The sequence below is a fragment of the Sorex araneus genome, chromosome 6 (genome assembly GCF_027595985.1).
Source record: "Sorex araneus isolate mSorAra2 chromosome 6, mSorAra2.pri, whole genome shotgun sequence".
NCBI lineage: Eukaryota > Metazoa > Chordata > Mammalia > Eulipotyphla > Soricidae > Sorex > Sorex araneus.
The window spans coordinates 164,589,321-164,610,343 of NC_073307.1; the positions used below are offsets into that span (position 1 = coordinate 164,589,321).

General features: G+C 69.3%; 4 protein-coding genes across 4 annotated transcripts; 3 read left to right on the top strand and 1 right to left on the bottom strand.

Moving 5' to 3' along the window:
• The first annotated feature begins 79 nt into the window (after positions 1-79).
• Positions 80-5,122, top strand: RAB1B (RAB1B, member RAS oncogene family). Its single transcript, XM_004618435.2, has 6 exons — positions 80-231; positions 1,511-1,583; positions 1,666-1,761; positions 1,851-1,946; positions 2,964-3,095; positions 3,980-5,122. The coding sequence occupies exons 1-6, from the start codon at positions 218-220 to the stop codon at positions 4,172-4,174; spliced, it is 606 nt and encodes a 201-aa protein (XP_004618492.1). The 5' UTR covers positions 80-217; the 3' UTR covers positions 4,175-5,122.
• Positions 5,123-5,783: 661 nt separating this feature from the next.
• CNIH2 (cornichon family AMPA receptor auxiliary protein 2) lies at positions 5,784-10,248 on the top strand. Its single transcript, XM_055141817.1, has 6 exons — positions 5,784-5,990; positions 8,500-8,568; positions 8,955-9,002; positions 9,179-9,291; positions 9,368-9,511; positions 9,609-10,248. The coding sequence occupies exons 1-6, from the start codon at positions 5,910-5,912 to the stop codon at positions 9,634-9,636; spliced, it is 483 nt and encodes a 160-aa protein (XP_054997792.1). The 5' UTR covers positions 5,784-5,909; the 3' UTR covers positions 9,637-10,248.
• A 381-nt stretch (positions 10,249-10,629) lies between these two features.
• YIF1A (Yip1 interacting factor homolog A, membrane trafficking protein) lies at positions 10,630-13,594 on the bottom strand. The gene is made up of 8 exons (XM_004618437.2): positions 13,382-13,594; positions 12,664-12,875; positions 12,397-12,501; positions 12,224-12,302; positions 11,356-11,413; positions 11,131-11,286; positions 10,898-10,991; positions 10,630-10,821 (listed from the first exon to the last, which is right to left on the bottom strand). Exons 1-8 carry the CDS (start codon positions 13,410-13,412, stop codon positions 10,675-10,677), a joined length of 882 nt encoding a protein of 293 aa, XP_004618494.2. The 5' UTR covers positions 13,413-13,594; the 3' UTR covers positions 10,630-10,674.
• Positions 13,595-15,841: 2,247 nt separating this feature from the next.
• On the top strand, positions 15,842-19,767 carry TMEM151A (transmembrane protein 151A). The gene is made up of 2 exons (XM_055141535.1): positions 15,842-16,072; positions 17,617-19,767. Exons 1-2 carry the CDS (start codon positions 15,998-16,000, stop codon positions 18,946-18,948), a joined length of 1,407 nt encoding a protein of 468 aa, XP_054997510.1. The 5' UTR covers positions 15,842-15,997; the 3' UTR covers positions 18,949-19,767.
• Positions 19,768-21,023: the final 1,256 nt, after the last annotated feature.

A 21,023-nucleotide genomic window follows, 5' to 3' on the forward strand; every position in this document is an offset into this window, starting at 1 on the left:
CCGGTTTACGCCTGCGCAGTGGGGTGGGGCTGGAGCTGGTGAGTCGGGCAAGGGCAGAAGACTACAATTCCCAAGAAGCTCTGCGGCGAGGCCCGAGTCGGGAGCGTGTGCGCCTGCGCGGCGCGGGCGGGGCCTCTGGGGCGGAGCGGCCACCATCTTGGAACGGGAGGCGGAGCAGAGCCGACTGGGAGCGACCGAGCGGGCCGCCGCCGCCGCCATGAACCCCGAATAGTGAGTGAGCCCCGCCCGCGCCGCCCGGCGCAGCCTCGGTCCCGAGTACGGGGCTCTTCACCCCCAAGGGTGGTCCGGCCTGGGTCAGGACGGCGCGGCGCCCCCACATCCGGGTCCTTCTTCCGCTGACCACCCCCCCACATCCGGGTCCTGCCCCTCCCCTCGGGGGCCCCAGGACCCCGGCTCGACACCCCAGTGCTGGCACCCGTGTGTCCTGAGAGACGGCGACCCCGAGGGTCGCCACTTGGAGTGCAGGCGCCGTCCCTCCCGCGCCCTCCCGGTCAGGTGACCCCGCGGCGCCGGGCCTCAGTTTCCCCACCTGCTGCCCGAGAGTGACAGCGGGGTGCAGGCACGGCGCGGCGTTCGGGGCCCCGTCTGCGCCCTGACTCGGACCGTCGTCCCTTCTGCCCTTCCGTGTCCCCGGAGTCCAGTGCCCGCGCCGGGCCCCGCGGGAGCCTCGGGCCACCACCATCCCCGGCCCCGCCTGGGTCACCCTGGCCGTGGCTCCCGGAGGCCGGCCCGCGGGCACACCCCCTCCCCGCCGACTTGGGGAAGTTGAGGCGGGGCGGGGGTGGGGTTGCTGCCCCTGCGCGGGCCGCTGCCCCGCCGCTCTCCCTGGGGAGGGGGCGCCCGGCTGCCCCCCCCCACTGCCTTCCTCTTCCGCCACTTCCTTTTTCCTCGCTGATCAGGCCCCGGGTTTTCTTGGGGACGGGGAAGCTCCGAGGGGACAGCACACAGCTCCCCCCCGGCCCACACTTGGGGATCCCCCCCCCCGGGGTTGGGGACCACAGACTGACTCACGTGCTGCCAGGGGCCCCTGGAGCCTGCTGCGATCGGGGGTGGGGCGCCCCCCGCGGCCCGCTGCGTGGGTGGTCTGGTGCCCCCCCCCCCACGCCCGTGTTGCCACTTGTTGCCCCCGTCCCTCGTCTGGGTGACTTCCGAGTGGCTTCCTCCTTGCCCGGCGCCCCGACGTAGGTTGTGCTGGTGGCCTGCCCGCGGGGTGTGCAGTGGGGCTTCCTGAGTCACCCCCCAGATCTGTGCTCATGGCCTGGCCACCTGGCAGGTCACAGGTCATGCCCCCGCGTGGCCCCATTTTCTTCTCTCGAGTGGAAACTCGGCCGTTGTGGCTAACAGCATTGGGGCGATGGGCAGGCTCCCCGCGGGGAGGGACCGAGTGCCCCCCCCCCCGCCCCACCCCACCCCACCCCACCCCCGTGGGCCCGGCTGGCCGGTTCCACCCCAGGACGGTCCGTGGCGCCTCACGCGCGTCTCTCCCCAGTGACTACCTGTTCAAGCTGCTTCTGATCGGCGACTCGGGCGTGGGCAAGTCCTGCCTGCTGCTGCGGTTCGCTGTGAGTGCGGGGCCGGGCCGCTGGTGGGGCGGGGGCCGGGCGGGGGCCAGGCCGGCCGCTGAGTCCGCGAGGGGTCTTGCAGGATGACACGTACACTGAGAGCTACATCAGCACCATCGGGGTGGACTTCAAGATCCGCACCATCGAGCTGGATGGCAAGACCATCAAACTGCAGATCGTGAGTGCGGCCGGACCCCAGCGCCCGGGGGGGTGAGGCTGGCTGGGGGGCGGGGAGGCCCCCGCTGACCCCCATCCTGCTGTCCGTAGTGGGACACAGCGGGGCAGGAGCGCTTCCGGACCATCACCTCCAGCTACTACCGGGGCGCACACGGCATCATCGTGGTATACGACGTCACCGACCAGGTACCCCGGGGCCCGCCGCCGCGTCCCTGTCAGGGGCATCTGACGGATCCCAGCCCTGGGCGCGCGGAGCAGCCCCGTCCCGAGGGGCGGCTGTGTGGGTCCGGCCCTGGCGCAGGGGTGCAGCTGCACTGGGCTCCGCAGAGAACAGCCGACAGGCTGCGGGGAGACTGCACCTCTGCCCTCCTTTCCGCCCCACCCCACCCCTGCTGCAGCGCGTCCTCTGACCCCCTCTCAGCTCTCAGCACCCCCCCAGGACCTCAGAAGCCCTGACTCTGCCGCAAGCCCCCGCCCCTGCTGCATCCGCCTGCTCTATGTTCCCTCCCTCCTGCCTCACCCCTCCTTCTGGCCCTCACAACCTCACCCCTGGAACTAAACAGTGGGGTTCCCGTTTTCTAGATGAGAAGACAGACCCGGAGGTTTAGGGACTGGCCTCGTGGTCCGGAAGGGCACTGGCCCGATCTGACCCGGGATTTTGTGTCTGGTCCTTCCCGGTCCTCCCTGAGCCGCCACCCCCATCTCGCCCAGTCAGCTCGGCCAGAGCCGCTGTGCCCGGCCCGCGCCCCCCCCAGCCTCCCTCACAGCCCCCTACTACGAGCCCCTGCCCCCACTGTTCCTTAGAAGTGAGGAAACTGAGGCTCATAGAGGGCCAGGCAGCAGGGCGCAGGGACAGACCCCAGTGCCAGACACGGGACCCCACCTCCTGCTCGATATCCCGAGCCGAGAAAGCTTCCCCAGCCCTGGGTTCCCTGGTGGGCTGCGGCCCCGCCCCCCCCGCAGGCGCAGACCTGGGCGCCCCCAGCTGGAAACCCCCCTTGGTCCTAAAGGCGCCCCCCTCACCCTCGACTGTCAGTGACACACACACACACCCCCGCCGGCCTCTGGCTCCCCAGCATCCGGCCACTGGGAACTCGGGCTCAGTGGCCTGCGAGTGTCCCCTCGTGTGGGGAGGCCGGGGCTGGCCGGCCTCGGGGGGCACGGCTGCCGCTCAGCGTGACCCCGGGACTCCGGCCCGCCCAGGAGTCCTACGCCAACGTGAAGCAGTGGCTGCAGGAGATCGACCGCTACGCCAGCGAGAACGTCAACAAGTTGCTGGTGGGCAACAAGAGCGACCTGACCACCAAGAAGGTGGTGGACAACACCACGGCCAAGGTGAGCCCTGCGCCGGCCGTGCCTCTCCCCTGCCTCTCCCTCTCCCCCCCTTCCTCCTGCCCCTCTCTCCCCGGCTCCCCAGCCCCCTGCCCCTCTCTCCCCCTCTCCCTGCCCCTCCCTCTCTCCCCTTCCCCTGCCCCTCCCTCTCCCCTCTCCCCATCGGCTTGCTTCCCCCTCTCCCCATCCCCCTGCCCCTCTCTCTCCCCCTCTCCCTTTCCCCTCTCTCCCCTTCCCCCTACCCTCCCTCTCCCTCTCCTCTTTCCCCTGCCCCTCCCTCTCCCTCTCTCTTCTTCCCCCTACCCTCCCTCTCTCCCTCTCCTCTTCTCCCTGCCCCTCCCTCCCCATCCCACTGCCCATCTCTCCCCCTCTCCCTATCCCCCTGCCCCTCTCTCCCCCTCTCCCTTCCCCCTGCTCTTCCCTATCCCTCTCTCCCCTTCCCCCTACCCTCCCTCTCCCTTTCCTCTTCCCCCTCCCTCTCCCTCTCTCCTCTTCCCCCTACCCTCCCTCTCTCCCTCTCCCCTTCTCCCTGCTCCTCCCTCTCCCCATCCCCTGCTCTCCCTCCCCCTCTCCCTCCTCTCTCTCCCTCTCCCTGCCTCTCCCTCTCCTACTCCCCTGCCTTTCCCTCTCTTGCCTTCCCTCTGTCCTGTTTCTTCCCTCTCCCTTTTCACCTTCTTCTGCTTCTCCCTGTCTCAACCTCCTCCCTTCTTCCCCCTCTCCTGCCTCTCCCCTTCTTCCCCCTCTCATCTACCCTGCCCTCCTCCCTTCTTCCCTCTTCCCCCTCTCTCCTGTCCCTTCTCCTGTCCCCTTCCTCTCCCCTCCCCTCCTCTGTTACCCCTCATCTCCCCACTCACTCCCCCGTGCCCCGCCTCCCTGGCCCCTCGCAGGAGTTCGCAGACTCGCTGGGCATCCCCTTCCTGGAGACAAGTGCCAAGAACGCTACCAACGTGGAGCAGGCCTTCATGACCATGGCCGCCGAGATCAAAAAACGCATGGGGCCAGGGGCCGCCTCGGGGGGCGAGAGGCCCAACCTCAAGATCGACAGCACCCCTGTCAAGCCTGCGGGGGGCGGCTGTTGCTAGGAGGCCGGGGGCGGAGGGGCACCTTCCCAGATGATGCCCAGAGGGCGGGAGGCGCTCCCCTCTCCCGGGGCATTTGAGTCTGGCTTTGGGGTGTCCCGGGCCCCCCTCTCCTTCCGGCCCGTCTGTGTGCTGCCCTGAGCCCGGGGAGGACACCCAGGGCCCGCGGCTCTGCTGCTGCCCGTCACTTTACTGGTCCTCACCACTGCGGGGTGAGGGCTCCCCTTCCCGCCCCCACACCGCTGGGGGTCCCCAGCTCCCGGAGCCCAGGCCCCCTGGCTGGACCCGCCTCCCGGCAGGTAGGGCCCAGGGTCTCCGGGACCTGGAGTCCAGGACCCGGGGCTGGACCTCAGGACAGGCTCGGGGGCCACGGGCCGGCGCCCCCCCTGGCCTCCTGCCTGGCTCCCCGCCCAGCCCCCGCCTTGCAGCCTTCGGACCAGTGGGCTCGGGCCGGTGGGCGGGCAGCGCACTGGGCCTGTGTCTGGGCCCAGAGGGAGCCTTTTCGTGCTGCGCCGCCCAGTGCCGCCTGCCCACCGTGCCCCTTTGTCCCCGAGGCCGCGGAGGCGGCAGAGGCTGCTCGGGCACCAGCCTTAACCCTCACTCTGCCGGCGCCGCTTCTCCCAGCCTTGGAGCCGCACCCCTGTCGCTCCTCCTGGGGGCAGGGGGCGCAGCCAGGGTCGGGCCCTCTGCTCACCCCTCCCACCAGGCCCTGCCCCCGCCCTTGGCGCAGCTGCCCCTGCAGGAAACCAAACCTCCGTCTGCCCCGGAGCCGCTGCGCTTCCCCGCTGGCCCACCTGTGCCCGCCCTCCAGCTTGTATTTAAGTCCTTGGGGTGCCCCCGCCCCCAGGTTCCCCTCTGGTGTCATGTCAGGCATTTTGCAAGGAAAAGCCAATTGGGGAGAGATGGAAAAGGACACACACAAAAAACAATAAATTTCCACTGGCCCTCCGGTGAGCTGAGGGTTTTTGCAAGGAAGTTGTGCGGGCTGAGTGTGGTCTGTCCGGGGCCGGGGGGCCGGAGGAGCTGGGCCACTGGCCGTCGCGGGGGGCCCCCAGGTCCTACTGGGCTCTGTCCTGGGGTGGCCGCCGAAAGCCCTTGACCCACTTCCTGCAGCCCAGGGCTGCCTGCGGAGCGTCCCGGCCTGTCCCCACGGGCACAGCACGGTTCCAGCAGGGAAGGTGGCCGGCGGCCATCGGCCACCTGGTGAGCGCGCGCGACAGCCACACGGGCACCACCCGGCAGAGTCCAGTCCACGGGCCAAAGGCCTGGCGCAGACCCTCCGGCCAGTCGCCGGCGCGCCCAAGCACCGGAGCTCGGGTGCTGGCCTGCGGCGCGCGGGGGCGTGGGTGCCCGGCGGGGGGACGGGGGCGGGGTGCGGAGGGCGCGCGGGACTCGGGCCCGCCGAGGGGCGCAGCGCCGGCCCCGCCCGCCCGCGGCCGCCCCGCCCCCGGCTCCGCCCCGCCGGCTTCGCGGGCTGGAGACGAGGCAGCCGCGGGCGGGCAGCAGCGCAGGATGAGCGATCGGGGCCCGGGCAGCCGGCAGCGGACGCGCCCCCCGAGCCCCCCGGCCCGCGCCCCGCGCCGCCCCCGGCCCCGCGGCCCCGGCCCCGGCCGCGCCGCCCGCGTCGCCCCAGCCCTGCGGGCCATGTCCAGCCGGCCCTGAGCGCGGGCCGGGGGGCGTCCCCTTGCGCCCGGGCCCCGCGCTGGCGCCCCCCGGGCCGCTGCCCGGCGCGGGGGCCATGGCGTTCACCTTCGCCGCGTTCTGCTACATGCTCACCCTGGTGCTGTGCGCCTCCCTCATCTTCTTTGTCATCTGGCACGTAAGGCCGGGCTGGGGCTGGGGGCGGGGTGGGGGGCCGGGGGCGCGGGGCGGGCGGGGGCCGGCGGACGGGCTCAGGGCCTGCTCCCCGCCAACCCCCGTGGGTCGGCTTCTCCTTGCCCCCATTAGCACCCCCCTCCCCCCGTCGGCTGCTCGCCGGGCGTCCCCTTCCCCCGCCGCCCCCGCCCGTCTATGGGTATGTCAGCCGGGGCCTGACCCCCTCCCCCCCTGCCCCGTGTCGCTTTGGGGTGCGGGGCGGAGGGCTGAGCCGCTCGCGCCTTCCCCTCCTCCTGCCCCCAGCCTGTCGCCCCCGTTAGTCCAGCGGGCAGTTTGTCTGTCTGCCCCTCCACCCTTTGTGGGTTTTTCCAGCCAGAGTGATGGAGCTGGTTGCTATGGCAACTGCATCTGTTTACAGGACCCACAGATCGAAGTGGCGTTAACCCTTCCCTTCACCACCCCCTTCCTGACCCTGCAGGGCAGCCTTGGGCATTAAGCAGCCCCACGGGCCCCCCCGGAGCTCACCTGGGGCGTCCCTGCCCCCAGGTCCCCCCACACACACTTTCCCTTTGTCTCCTGTGCGCTTGGCTCTCGCCGCGGCTCTGGGCACACACCTGGCCACGAGTCTGCCGTCCCTCGCTCCAGGAGCCCGACCACTCCCCCAGAGAGGGGCCCTGACCCAGGGACCCCTCAGGTGCTTTCTGTGTCGGGCTCAGGGTGGGCTCGAGGCCTGGCCCCTTTTCTGCCCTGCCCCTGCCCTGCTCAGCGCCCCTACCCCACTCAGTCCCTGCTGGTCCTCCTCTCACCCCCTCATCCCTGCAGCCTCTCCCCTGTCCCCCCCCCACTTCCTCTCTCCTTCCTTTACCGGGGCTCCTGCCCCTTCCCACCCCTGCTGTGGCCGGCAGCTCTCTCCCTTCTCCCGACTTTGTGGCTCTGAGTTGCTTTCTCGCTGCCTCCGTCCCCAGGTCCAGCTGCAGCTCTCGGGGCTCGAGCCCCGGGGCTTCCTGTGCAGGGGGAGCTGCAGCCTGAGACTGGGACAGAGGGGCCCTGACACGGAGCTAACTGTGACTGGGGCCCGGCCCCCTGCCTGGCCAGGGGTCCCACAAGCCCCGGGGAAGAACCGGGCACAGTGCTTCCTGAGAACCAGGCACGGTCAGGCAGGCTGGGGGCACCCGAGGGTGCGTGTGACGAGGGCCCTGCCCAGGCGGGACCCCTCGGCTGCTTCTGCAACAAGTCCTTAGCGAGCAGCTGCCGCGTGCAGGCCGTGCGGGGGTGGGCGGCCAGGGGAGGTGTGGTCCTCCACCACCTGGAACCTTCTGGGGCAGGACCCCCCAGATCCCAGCCCAGACCCTGAGCCCAGGCTCCCGGGTCGCTAAGCAACCTGACGGTGAGTGACGTGTGTCAGCTGTCACCGTGGGGATTGTTTGTTCCAGGGGGCTGAGTCAGCGCCAGGGGGGTGGGAGGCGCGACACCCGCCGCCTGCTGGCGGTGCCAGCACCGGGGCAGACAGACGGCACCCTTCCGCTCCCCGCTGGACTCCCCGGCTCCGCCTGGCAGCCCCAGACTCGGCGGAGAGTTGGGGTGCTCCAGATGGCCCCAGCTCCCCCGGGAAGCCCGTGTTCTCTCCCCTTCAGCTGCCGGGGGTCTGGAAGCTTGGGGGTGAGGGGCGCCACCTGCCCCGTCCCAGACCCCGCCGTGTCCACAAGCCCTGCTCCAGCCGTCCTGGAACTCTCGCCCTCTCCCGCACCTAACCCTCTCACACCAGCCGGCCCCCTTCTGGTTAGGCCTGAGGACAGAGTGGTTTCGGGTTGGATCCAGTCACACCAGGTTGGAAGCCGGCTTTTGCCATTGCATTGCTGTGGCCTTGGAAAAGTCCTGAAACCTGTTTCCTCCCAGGCCACGCGGCCTGGCCCAGCTGGTCAGTCGTGCCGAGGCCGGGGCTGTAGCAGCTTCCAGAGGCAGCATGACTGCCCCGCGCTTCACCCCAGCCCAGCCAGCACCCCGCAGTCCTGCTCTCGCACTGGCGTCCCCGTGGACGCCCAGCCGGCCTGTCAGGACACAGCTCTGCAGAGCACCCGGCCCGTCTTCCTTGGCCTTGCTGAGCACCCAGGTAGCCAGGGGCCAGCAGCTTCCACGGTGTCCCCTGCCCTTCCAGCCTCTGCTCCTCTCCCTCACTGGGAAGGCCCTCGCGTGGCTGGACGAACTCCTGCTCCAAGTTCAGCCAGTACCTGGCGCTCCCTGTCCACTGGGATTACTTTCCGCTACCCCCCACCCCCAAGGGCAGCGCTCAGCACAGCACAGCAGAAGAGACTGTCCTTGGGGCAGTTGGGGCTGGAGCAGATGGACAGACGGACGGATGGGGGGGCATTCCATTGTGACCTTGGGCCAGGCCCCACGCCTCCCAGGGCCCGTCCACAGCTCCATCTGGCCAGGGTACACCTCCCCATCCCACAGAAGGACCATTGGGGGGTAAGCAGCTGCCCCCACCCTGACAGGCGCACCCCCTCCCCCAGATCATAGCCTTTGACGAGCTGCGGACCGACTTCAAGAACCCCATCGACCAGGGGAACCCAGCGCGGGCAGTAAGTGATACATGTGCTGTGCCGAGGTGTGTCCGTCCGTCTGTCCTTCCACCTGTCGCGGGGAGGTGGGGAGGGATGGGGGACAGAGATGGGAAGGGAAGGGGGTGTGGGAGGGGCCCAGTGTGTGTCCCCGCCCCCTGGCAAACACCTGGCACTGGCTCGGATTCCTCCTGACAGGGCCGCTGTTGCCAGGCTCTGGACCGTTGCCGTGGCGACGCGGGTGAAGGTTCCTCCATGGGAACGGTTGCCATGGGAACGGCGGCTGCTTCCCCGCCGCGCTGTCACGGCCACAGGCTGTTCTGGCGCCCCCTGGCGGCCGCGGGCGGGCGGTGAGGGCCGCTCTCTCGGCTCCAGCTACTCCACCGCTACCTTTTCCTCCCCAACAGCGCGAGCGTTTGAAAAACATCGAACGCATTTGCTGCCTCCTGAGGAAGGTGAGTGCCAGGGCTGGCCCTGCCTCCCGGCTGTGGTCTCCCGCCTGGATTCTCTGGTCCCTGGGAGCGGAGGCCAAAGACGCTTTTAGCTGGCAGAGGCCACGACGGGAGGCTGGGAGGCCCGGGGGCCACCTCCCCAACCCTGGCTCCCACCGTCCACTCTCCCTTCCTCCCAGCTGGTGGTTCCAGAATATTCCATCCATGGCCTCTTCTGCTTGATGTTCCTCTGCGCCGCTGAGTGGGTGACCCTGGGCCTCAACATCCCCCTCCTGTTCTACCACCTGTGGAGGTGAGGGGACCCGCGGCTGGGGCGGGGGGGGGGGGGGAGGCGAGGCAGGGCCGCCACTGAGCCTGTCTGCCCCCAGGTACTTCCACCGCCCCGCGGACGGCTCTGAGGTCATGTATGACGCAGTCTCCATCATGAACGCGGACATCCTCAACTACTGCCAGAAGGAGTCCTGGTGCAAACTCGCCTTCTACCTGCTCTCCTTCTTCTATTACCTGTACAGGTGAGGCGGCACGCCAGCCCTGAGCCCCTGCCCTCGCCCCTGCCAAGGTGGGGGGGTCGCGGGGGGTGCCCACAGCTCACAGCCTATCTCCCCACAGTATGGTTTATACGTTGGTGAGTTTCTAAGGGGGAAACCGGCCAGGGAGCGAGCCCAGAACGGACCGGACGCCTGTGCACCCCCAGCCCTGCCCCTCGGCCGCAGAGGCCTCAGCCCTGAGGAGGGAGGGGGCACTGGTGCCCCCCCGCCGCCTCTCCATCCCCCCAAACTGCTGCTGCGGGGACCTCCCGCCTTCAGAGTCCCTCCCCTCGGACTAGGGCTGGGCAGTTCGCCCCGGGCAGGGACTCCCCTGCCAGCCTGCGGGCACCGGGTCGGTCCTGAAGGGGCAGGACCTCTGGCCTGGTCCATTTCAGGGGGGACCTGGGCTCTGCCAAAGGGCCGAGCTTGACCTAAAGTTCTGGGTCACTCCCCTCCACCCCCACCCCGAGGCTCCCCCTGCAGGTGGGGGGCACCCACACCAGGAATGAGCAGGCTCAGCAGGGGGGCAGCCCCACCCCTAGTCTGCCCTCTCCCCTCCCCCAGGCTCTCTGCCCCCACCACCCCACCCCTCCCTGTCTCCACATGCCCCGGTTCCTCCCCACCCTGCCTCGTGGACCCGTTTTCTATGTTGCCTGGGGGAGTCCGGCACCCCCTCCCCGGCCATTTGTGAGAAAATATGAATAAACTACTGCAAACGCGCAGGCCCTGGTCTGCTCGGGACAGGCTCGAGGAGGTGGGGCAGGGCCCGCTGACCCACTTGCCCACACGCCCCTCCTCTCTGGGGGGGACCCTGGCCGCTACCCCCACTTTCCCGTGGGGCCGGAGAAGTGCCAATGGGCCGAGCGTGTGTCGCATGTGGGAGCCCAGGTTCGATCCCCAACACCATATGGTCCCCAAGTGCTGCTGAGCGTGACCCCTGAGCACTGCCCAGGCGTGGAACAGAGAACCCCCCCAGACAAACGCGCCGCCCCTTCTCCCAGCCCGGAGAAACAGCTGGTCCTGCAGAGTCTGCCGTTCCTGCCCAGCCCCCGAGCAGAGGGTGGGAGGTGCCGCTGCTCCCCCCTAGCCCCAGAAACACGGGTCAAACGCAGTGACGGAAACTACGCCTTCAATGTGCGGGGCGGGGGTCACCGGACCAGGTGGAAGGTGAGCCAGTAGATGATGAGGGGCTGGAAGGCCGCCGCGCCCAGGGTCAGGTAGAGGTGCAGGCGCTGCCGGGGCGCGGGGCCCCCCATGCTGTCGGGGCCCAGGGCGGCTGTCCGCAGGGAGCGCACCTGGAAGAGAGGGGAGATGCAGCGGGGGGAGGGGCCGCGTCCCCGGCTCCCGCCCCCTGCCACGCCCCGGACTCACGATGAAGTACATGAGGGCTGACGAGGTCCAGGCCAGGGCCACGTAGTAGCCGTCGCTGCCGAAGAGCAGCCCCGTGAGCACGCTGACGATCATCCTGCGGACCAGGCGCACGGCTGGAGACCCTCGGGGCCCAGGCCCAGCCCCCCGCCCAGTTGGGGCCTCCCGGGAGCCGGGAGGGCCCAACCCAGCCCGCCGAGCACTGGGGGTCCCGGGGCGGGGGGGGGGGTGCTCACCCCACGTATTTGTAGCCGCAGTAGGCCAGCAGGTGGAAGGTGCTCAGGTCGCTGCGCACGGTGGCCAGGTAGACGCCCAGGAGCAGGGCCAGCACCTCCATCACGATCCACACCAGCGCCGTGCTCGCACACAGGCCCAGCACCTCTGGAGAGAACCTGCAGCCCGGGGCCCCCGTCAGCCGAGAGCTGGGGGCAGGGGGGAGGGGGAAGCAGGGCGACACCCACCTTTTCTGAAGGCCCAGGGCCATGCCGGCCAGCAGGACGTAGGTGATGAAGGCCATTGCTGTGGACGGGCAGAAGTGCCGTCAGCCCGCTTCCCTCTCCCGGCGCCCCCCCCCCCGTCCCCCCCACTTCCTGCCCCAGTGTCCCGACACTGCGGGCGCCTCATTCTTCCCCTGCCCCCGGAAGTCACCTGCTCCTACCCGCAGCCAAGGCCACTGCTCATCCAAGGCCCACACACAGGGCCCCGTGGGCCTCAGGCAAGGACGCCCCCAGGATGTCCCGAGGGCTGCGAGGCCACATAGTCACCTGAGCTGGGGGTCCTAAGGCGGCCTGTTCCCACCAGCATACCTCGTCTCGTGGGAGCCGGAGCTGAACTCATCAGCCCCCCACCCCACCCCGCTCGCCCCCACTGTCCCCTGGCAAGAAGCTGCCCCTCCCCCACGGCCCCCCGGCCACAGCGGCCCCATCTCCAGTCCTGTGCTTCCCTGCACGACAGGGCCAGCAGTTCCCAGCAGTTCCTGCGCTGAGAGGCCGGGGGATGGCAGGATGCATGACCTTTGTCCCTCCTCTAGCCCACCACGGCCCACAAGCCAGGGCCTGGGAGGAATCAGGCCCATGGAGGAGGGCCTGGTGTGGGCCCAGGAAGCTGTGGGGACCCCAAGGGGTGCTACTTTGTGGGGGCGGGGGGTTGGGACACTCGTTCCACAGCGCTCGCCCTGCGTGGGTGGGCTGCTGCGGGCCACTGCCTTCATTTCCACCTCTGCCCGCCAGATCGAAAGACGTGGTGCCCGGCTCGGATCCCCAGGGTGCAGAAGGCACTGCCAGGCGCTCCATACACCAGCCCCGGAAGTGGTGGGTGTGCAGGACTCACTTGGGATATAGAGGTCCGGGGCGTTGAGGTCCTGGCTCGGGGTCAGAGGCACATCCCGGCTGTAGCGCACTTCCCAGTCCTGGCAGGGCACACAAGCAGAGAGGGGCACGGTGCTGGGAGCTAGGGGCCAGCCTGGGGCGCCTGGGGGCCAGCGGCTGTCCCTGCCCGCTCACCTGGTGCGTGTAGGGGAAGACCAGCAGCCCCAGCTTCTTGGCCACGTAGGCTGTGTCCACCGCAAAAAAATACTTGAGTTTGTTCACCGACACGAAACGGTTGAGCTGAAAGGGGAGAGCGGGTTGTGGAGGAGCTGCACCGGGTCTGGGGGGCGGGGCGGGTGTCTTCTGCTGGCTCCTTCCCTGCTGCAGTGCTTAGGGGGGACCCCCGGAGGGCCCAGCCCAGGCTGGACAACCTGCCACCTGTGCCCTGGGGGCGGGCCACACCTCCTTGTGCACCATGTCCTTCCCTTGCGATGCGATGGAGCTGCCATAGGTCATAGCCATGTTGGCCATTGGATCCCCAAGCAAATGGTTGACGTTGAAGGCCACCTCGGCTCCTGGGGGCGGGAATCCCCCGGGCTGGCTGGAGTAACCACTGCTCGTGTCATCAAAGAGGGGAGGTGGGTCTGGAGCCACTCGGGCCCTGTGTTTGGAGCCTGTGGGTTGGGAGGTACCAGAGTAAGTGACAGGAGAACCAAGCAGGACATCAGATCGCGGCCCCTTCCCCTCGCACAGGTGGAGGGAGAACCACGGGGAAGCGCTGGGCGGGTGAAGGGGACGCCAACTCGGAAAGATTTAGCTTTTTTTCTAAGGAGGGAATCTCAGAACCGAGTCTGGGAGTCACATTTCGCGAAACGGAGATGATGGGAGGGCCGCCCCGGGAGGGGGGCGTGGGGGTGAGCCTGGGGAGAGGTCACGATCCGAGGCAGACAAGTTCTGGCCGGGGTCGGGCACGGGATCCCGGCTGTCTTCACCCGATCTCGGGCTGGGGACCAGAGGGCAAAGTCCGGGACACGTTGTCGAATCAGCCGGGGCAGAAATCCGCATGACACCTGCAGGCCCGGGCAGGCCCACGGCCGCCCTCTCCCGCGGCGAGAGCAGACCGTGCCGAGCCCCCTCCAGCCTGCCCGGCCGCGCCCCGCCCGCCCCTAGCCCCACGCACCGTGGGCTCCGTAGCCCGAGTGATAAGCCATGGCTGCCACGCTCGCTCTTCCCCGACGTCCCGCTGCTCCACCTCCTGGGTACCGATACCAACGAGCAGCTGCTCCGCTCACCGAGCACGGAGAGAGGTTAGCGAGCAGACCGACACGTCCCCGGCCAGTCCGACCGCAGCCGCCATGTCCGCGGCGTCACCCCTTGCCGCCTTGCCATTGGCTCTTCGACAGCGCCGGCTCGTCCCTCCCCTCTCCCAATTGGCTGCCGGCGCGTTCTCGCTGAAGCGGATTCGCCAAATTAACTTCCGGGTATGAAATGGGCGGAGAAATGAGGGGGACACTCGGATTGGACAGCACGTGGGCTAGTAGGCGGTGGTAGCAGCCAATGGAGAGGCTAAGGTAGGAGGGTGAGAACCAGTCTTGCGGCTGCGCAGTGATGCGCCTGACGCTCGCCTGCCACGACTACAGCGGGAAAAGGACCCGGCGGAGGCCGGCGGGGGCTGCAGGCTGTGGGGAGCCCTCGCTCCGGGGCGTACTCTAGGAGGAAAGGGGACACTGGGGCTCCCCCTAGCCCCTTCTCTCAGGGTTCCTCGCTTTCTGCGATGGTCGTTTTCTTGCCAGGTTCCCATAACGCCCTCTAGTGCCGACGCGAAGCCCAGGCGACCCCGGAGGTATTGGTAGGAGGCCCGGCCCGGCAGTGACGGAGGGGCCGGGCCGGCCCAGGGACGCTGACGCCTCGCGCCCGCCTCCACCCCTCCTCCCGCGCGGTGCTGTCCGCTGTCCGGTGCTGAAAAATCCTATATTCGCCGCCGCCGTTCTCCGAAGGGGAAGGGCTGCTGCCGGGAGAGCCTGGGGTCCCCATCCCCGCCCACGCTCATTGCGCATATTAAAAACTCTAGGGCTAGGGCCAGCGGGTATGCATCTGGCTGAGCCAGGTTCGATCCCTGACACCAGTATGGTCTCCCAAACCCCGCCAGGAGTGACCCGGAGTGCAGAGCCAGGAGTAAGCCCTGAGCATCGCTGGGTGTGGCCCCAAACAAAGCAAAACAAAAAACCACTTAGGTCCAGAAGATGTGAGGTCTTGGCGATTAGACGGTATGTAGCTAGGAGAGGGTTATGCATCCCATTTGTCTAGTTGGCTCTTCCGCGGCGAAGGGCTACTGGGGATGGAGGGGTACCTGCAGGCCACCTCTTCCTGGAGATGTGGGTGAAACTCATGAGTCATTGCAGGGCCTGCCGTCTTATTGAAATGAGACCCTAGCATCATTCGTGATCTCACAGCTTCCTTTCTCTCCGCCTGATTTCTGACCATGCCCGCCATCCTGGAGACCCTCTAGGGGGTGAGGGGTGGGGGCCCCTGCTCCTTTCTCGGGGACTTCCGGCTACTGGGCTCCTGCTTTCCAGAGAGCAGACAGCGGCCCTCTGTGATGGTCCCGAGCCAGATGCTCAGTGTCCCGTTACTCTCGGTGACCTTCCTGCTCTCCAAACTTAACCACGTGGTCCAGTTGCAGACGTGTCTGCCCAGAAGGTCCTTCCACCTGCGATGCCCTCCCCCTCACAGCCACTTGTCGCGTCCTAGTTCTCCTTTAAGTGTCCCTTCCCCTGTGCAGCTCTGAGACAGCCAGATAAGAGCGGCCTGACTGGCCTGCGGTGGAGGCCGAGCGGGCCCTCCCCTTCCCACCGCCAGCCCCTGGGGCTGATGTCAGTTTGGCACAGACACCCCCCCCCCAGCCTTTCCATCACAACATTGAGCAGTGTTGTGAAAACTTCGAGAAAACCCCAGTAAATACGTGTCCAGTGAAGGGTACTTGGGGGAAACACAGCGGGTCTCTCCGCTCCATCTTCAAGCGGGTAGGGGTCTTGAGTTATCCTTTGGTGGGGGGCAGAGGGTCACAGATCAAAGTTCACCACAGAGCAATTCCCCGAGTCCCACCAGCTGATTGGACAGCCGGGGACAAACCCCGGGCCCTGGAACCTGGCAGAGCCACCATCTGAGGCCTTGAGGGCAGGGGTCCAGCACCTCCGCATCCCCAGGCGGCAAGTGGGCGCGCTGAGCTGGGAGTCGAGGTCAAGCAGCCAGGCCCCCCCCCCCGGGCCTCCTGGCCCCACAGCCTGGCCCCTCCAAGCCCACTCTGAGGCTCAGCACATTTCCCCCCCACGAGCGAGGTTTCCGGCGTGGGGTCCAGGTGGGATCATTTGTGCTTACACCTGGGAGATGGAACCCCGCGGGCCCCCCATTTTTGAGACCCCCTGTCAGCTTACAAGCTGGGGGTGGGGGTAGGCGCGGGTCCCCGCGGGCAAGGACTCGCCCAAGGTCGTCGCGCTGCGCGGCGGCCAGAGGGGCCGGGGGCTGGCGCGGCCCGCGTGGAGGCTCGGGTGCGGGGTGCGGGGTGCGGGGGGGGGGGGGAGGCCGTGCCAGGCGCTGCCGGCGGCGCCGCCGGAGCCGCGGGGGCGGGGTCAGCGGAGGGCGGGGCGGGCCCCGCGGCCGCCGACGCCGCCGCGCTGGGGCAGGAGCGGGCGCAGATGCGTGCGTGGCCGCCGAGCCGAGCGGACGCCCTCCGGGCCGCTCCGCAGCCTGCGCGCCCCCCTATCATGCCCGGGGCCGCCCCCGCTGCCAGGACACCATGCCCGAGGGCGGCGGCGGCGACGGCGGGGAGGCGCCCGGGCTCGTCCCGGACTGCGAGCCGCTGCGGGAGGAGGTAGCGGCGCTGCGGGCGGTGGGGGCGGGGAGGCCGGGCGGGGGCCGCGGGGGGAGCCGGGGAGCCCCAGGCCGCGGCCCGGGGGGAGTCGCGGGACCCCTGCGGACGATGACGTCATGGGGGTCTCGGCGCCCTGCGAGGGGTCTCCGGGTCAAGGGGCCTGCGGGAGTGGGGAGGATGGGGTGGTGGGGTGGGGCGGCTGGGGGCCGAGGTGGAAGGTGACGCCCACCGGCGGCGCCCCCTCACCCCGCCTCGCCCGGCGGTGACGTCAGCGCCGGGCCCCCGCGCGTCTTGGGTCCGCAGCGCCGCCCGCGACCCCCGAGACGGCGGGGTCAGGCCCCCCGGCCCCGGCCCGCGGCGCGCGGGTTGCCGGGGCGGCGCCTGCAATGCAGCAGCGGGGCCGGGGCTCGGGCGCGGAGCGGGGGAGGCGGGAACGGGGCGGGAGCGGCCGACTCTCCCCGCCCGAGGAGCCCCCCGTGCCCCGATCGGGGAGACCGCCCGCGGGGTGCGGGGCGCTGCGGTGAGAGGCTCGGGGGGCGCTGGAGGAAGAGCGCGCACGCCCCATGCCCGGCCCTGGAGTCGGGAGCGACGTGGGTCCTTGGGCACGTGGGGGCCACGGAGAGGCGCCGGAGGGGGCCAGGAGGGCTGCGGTGGGGGGACCCCGCGGAGGGGCTGGTGGGTCCCCGGCCCTCTGCGCAGGAGGAGCCCCGAGTGTGCTGTGTGCTGGGTGGGGGCATCCGGAGGTAGGTCCGGAGTCTGTCGCATGCCGGCGGAGGTGGCATCTGTGTTTGGCGTCTGCCAGCTGCCTGTGGGGTACCTCGGGGTGTGCACGGGCGGGGTTCGGGGAGGCGCGGCGGCGGGCACACCTCTGCCGGTCTCTGGGGCGCCTCGCCGCCCTCCCTGCCGTGCCCGCCCCAGGCGGGGCCCTTCTCCCCCGCTCCTCCTCCTCCTCCTCGCCCCCCTTCCTCATAGACACGAGGTGGGAGTGGGGGGCCAGCAGCCCCTGGGCCGGCGAAGGGCCCCGCTGTCCGCAGCTGTGTCCGCCCCCGCGCTCGCGGCGCAGATGGGGAGTGGAGGCCGGAACTCCATCTGCTCCCCCAGACTCACCCGCCCCGCCGCTTCCTCCCTCACCTACTCCGAAGGCTGAGTCTCCCCGGCTGGGGAAGGGGTCTCGGTGACAGCAGGTGGCCCCCCACCCCGCCCCACCCTTCCAGCCCCCACTCCACCCCCACCCTGCGGTCTGGCATCTGCCCCGCGGGTCCCAGGTGAGGCCGGAGATTCGGGGCGGGGCGGGGCGGGGCTCCGCACCCTGAGCCCTGCCCAGCGGGTCCCTGAAGGCCCAGAGAGGGCAGAGACTGAGCACTCCACACAGCCGCCACCCACGGGACACCAGCGGGGAAGGTTCCGGGCTCCAGGCCTGGGTTTCGAACGCGAGGAGCGCGGCGCCTCCGTTTCCTCCCCCGTGTCGCGGGGCGCGCGCTCCCCCTGCTTTGGGGAGGCTTCGCGCGGCACCCCCTGACCCCGCCCTCTCTCCTCCCCTGCAGCAGCGGCCCCTGAAACAGTCCCTCGGAGGCTCCCTCTGCCGGGAGTCGCACTGGAAGTGTCTGCTCCTCACGCTGCTCATCCACGCCTGCGGCGCCGTGGTGGCCTGGTGTCGCCTGGCCACCGTGCCACGGCTGGTCCTCGGGCCCGAGGCCGCGCTGGCCCGCGGGGCGGGGGGCCCGCCGCCCACCTACCCCGCTAGCCCCTGCTCGGACGGCTACCTGTACATCCCGCTGGCCTTCGTCTCTCTGCTCTACCTCCTGTACCTGGCCGAGTGCTGGCACTGCCACGTGCGCGCGTGCCAGGCGCCGCGCACTGACGCGCACACGGTGCTGGCGCTGATCCGCCGGCTGCAGCAGGCGCCGCCGTGCGTGTGGTGGAAGGCCACCAGCTACCACTACGTGCGCCGCACCCGCCAGGTCACGCGCTACCGGAACGGCGACGCCTACACCACCACGCAGGTGTACCACGAGCGCGCCGACAGCCGCACGGTGCGCGGCGAGTTCGACTACTCGGCGCACGGCGTGCGCGACGTGTCCAAGGAGCTGGTGGGGCTGGCGGAGCACGCGGCCACGCGGCTGCGCTTCACCAAGTGCTTCAGCTTCGGCAGCGCTGAGGCCGAGGCGTCGTACCTGACGCAGCGTGCGCGCTTCTTCGGCGCCAACGAGGGCCTGGACGACTACCTGGAGGCGCGCGAGGGCCTGCACCTCAAGGACGTGGACTTCCGCGACTCGCTCATGGTGTTCGCAGACCCGCGCCGCCCGCCGTGGTACGCGCGCGCCTGGGTCTTCTGGCTGGTGTCGGCCGCCACGCTGTCGTGGCCGCTGCGCGTCGTGGCCGCCTACGGCACCGCCCACGTGCACTACCAGGTGGAGAAGCTGTTCGGCGCCGGCTCCCCGCCGCCCGGCGCGGGGCCCAGCGGGCCGCCCCTGTCTCGCGTGGCCACGGTGGACTTCACCGAGCTCGAGTGGCACATCTGCTCCAACCGCCAGCTGGTGCCCAGCTACTCCGAGGCCGTGGTCATGGGCGCCAGCACGGGCGCCTACCTGCGCGGCTGCCAGCGCTGCCGCCGCTCGCTCAGCAGCAACTCTCTGCCCCCCGCGCGGCCCAGCGCGCCCCGCCTGCCCTTCAGCCGCAGCCGCCTGTCGCTGGGCGCGGGGGGCCGGGCCACCCCGGGCGTCTTCCGCAGCCTGAGCGGGGGCCCCCTGGGGCGCCGCGGGGAGGACACGGAGCCCCTGGAAAGCCCCCCGTGCTACGAGGAGGCCCTGTACTTCCCCGTGCTCATCGTGCACGGGGACAGCGGGTGCCGGGGGGACGGGCAGGGCGCGCTCTGAGACGGGCCCCTCCCACCCCGGGCTCCGCAGCAGGAGGGGAGCCGGCCCCGGGGGGTGGGGGGCGGGGGTGGGGTTCACGCACAGACTGGGGTGCGGCGGGGGCACCCTGTCCCGCTGAGTCTGAGCACCACCGGCCTGGCTTGCCCCCGGCACCCCACATTCTGACCTCCCTCCCCGGACGGCAGACTCGGGCTGGATGGGGAGGAAGCGGCCGGAAGGCCACGGCGCGCTGGGCCGAGTCCCCGGGCCACTCGCGGACTCCCTCCTGCATGGTTGAGGCCTGAAGGGCGCCCGCCTGCCCCCAAGAAGCACAAGCTGGTGGTTTGGGGTCCTGCCCCCCCTGGGCCGGCGAGGGGACCCCCCACAGCCATGGCCCTGCTCCCCCCCCTCAGCCCACCTGTCCCGCCTGTCACCTCAGTTGGCCACCAACCCCGGATCAGACGTCCCCATACCATGGGTCCCCATACCCTCCTGAGAGCCTGGATCCCGGGGTACAACCTCACACCACCCTCCCCCCAGTGCTCCCTGGTGCCCCTCATCCTGGGGGTCCTTCCCAGGGCCCCTCTGCTGCATCCCCGCTCCTGCCCCCTGCAGCCTACATCCATGTCAGCCACGCACACGCCCTCCAGCCTTCGCCCTCTCATCGCGCCCCTTCGCTGCTCTTCACCTTCCCGGCCGGCGCCCCTGATTCTTCCTGCGGGGCTTGCCCAGGAGAGGAGAGTGTGGCCCCTTCCTCCCAGCCGGGGCTCCCCACCCAGGGGCTGCGGGGGGGTGGAGGGGGACAAAGAGCTACAGCTGAAATAAAGGTGTGAGCCGGAAGGTGTGTCCTGCGCGGTTCCTGGCGGTGCCTGCATCCAGGGTGGGGGGTGGGCGCCTGCCTGCCCTCCCGAGCGAGGAAACTCTTAGGCGTCCCTACTTGCCTGGGCCTCAGACTCGGGCCTGAGGCACGGAGCAGGGCCGGGGGTCTGGCCTGGGTCACATTGGAGGCTCAGAGCTTTGGCAGGAGCTTCAGGGGGGATCGCCGTCCCCAGGGACCCCCAAGGAATGACTCAGATGTGGCCCCAAAGTAGCAACAACATCTACAAAGAGAGGCGTCCTGTTTGTTCTTTCTTTGGGGGCTGGGGGGCCCCTCAGGCAGTGCTCAAGGGTCACTCTCAGCTCAGTGCCTGGGGGTTATTCCTTGGCGGTTGCTCATGAATGTGTGGTGCTGGGGATGGGTACCAGGGTTCTTTCATGCAGAGCCTGTGTTCTGCCTTCAACTGTCTCTCCGGACCCAAACATCCTCTTCAGATTTGTTTAAAAATACCAGAAAAGGGGGGGGGCGCTGGAGCGATAGCACAGTGGGTAGGGCATTTGCCTTGCACGCGGCCAACCCGGGTTCGATTCCCAGCATCCAATATGGTCCCCTGAGCACCGCCAGGGGTGGTTCCTGAGTGCAGAGCCAGGAGTAACCCCTGTGCATCGTCAAGATGTGACCCAAAAAGAAAAAAAAACCATAAGGAGCTGGAGTGATAGTACAGAGGGTAGGGCATTTGCCTTGCACACGGCCGACTTGGGTTAGATCCCCGGCATCCCATATGGTCCCCTGAGCACCACCAGGAGTAACTCCTGAGTGCAGAGCCAGGAGTAACCCCTGAGCTTCACCCCCTCAAAACTAAAGAAGACACCAACAAGGGCCTAGAATGGTGCCGAGAGTGATGGGGGTCCCCAGGCAGAGACAGAATGCAGGCTGTCCCAGGAGTGGGAGAGCCTGGGTCTGGGGTCTGCAGAAAGCCGAATGGGAGAAGCACGGAGCTAAGTGGAGTCCACGTGGGCCTTTACAGCAAACCCTCAGGCTTAAATGGGCATCCGAGAGCTCAGGAAAGGGGCTGGTAGGGGATGATGAGGTCAAAGCTGCATTTAGATTTTGTTTCTGTTTGGGGGCCACACCCAGAGGTGCTCAGCGGTTACTCCAGGCTCTGCGTGTGGGAGTCACTCCTGGCAGTCCGTGGGGGACCCTATGGGGATTGAACCCCAATCATGTGCAAGGCAAGGCGCCCTTCCCACTATTCATCTATCAGTACTTTCTCTCCGTC

Coding starts and splice junctions, on each gene's coding strand:
- RAB1B (XM_004618435.2), top strand. Junction 1,584..1,665: donor GCCTGCTGCTGCGGTTCGCT/GTGAGTGCGGGG, acceptor GGGGTCTTGCAG/GATGACACGTACACTGAGAG. Junction 1,762..1,850: donor AGACCATCAAACTGCAGATC/GTGAGTGCGGCC, acceptor TGCTGTCCGTAG/TGGGACACAGCGGGGCAGGA.
- CNIH2 (XM_055141817.1), top strand. CDS start 5,910: ATGGCGTTCACCTTCGCCGCGTTCTGCTACATGCTCACCCTGGTGCTG. Junction 9,003..9,178: donor TTTGCTGCCTCCTGAGGAAG/GTGAGTGCCAGG, acceptor CCTTCCTCCCAG/CTGGTGGTTCCAGAATATTC. Junction 9,292..9,367: donor CTGTTCTACCACCTGTGGAG/GTGAGGGGACCC, acceptor GTCTGCCCCCAG/GTACTTCCACCGCCCCGCGG.
- YIF1A (XM_004618437.2), bottom strand. CDS start 13,412: ATGGCTTATCACTCGGGCTACGGAGCCCACG. Junction 11,287..11,355: donor GCCCTGGGCCTTCAGAAAAG/GTGGGTGTCGCC, acceptor CCCGGGCTGCAG/GTTCTCTCCAGAGGTGCTGG. Junction 10,822..10,897: donor CAGCCCTCATGTACTTCATC/GTGAGTCCGGGG, acceptor CCTCTCTTCCAG/GTGCGCTCCCTGCGGACAGC.
- TMEM151A (XM_055141535.1), top strand. CDS start 15,998: ATGCCCGAGGGCGGCGGCGGCGACGGCGGGGAGGCGCCCGGGCTCGTC. Junction 16,073..17,616: donor GCGAGCCGCTGCGGGAGGAG/GTAGCGGCGCTG, acceptor CCTCCCCTGCAG/CAGCGGCCCCTGAAACAGTC.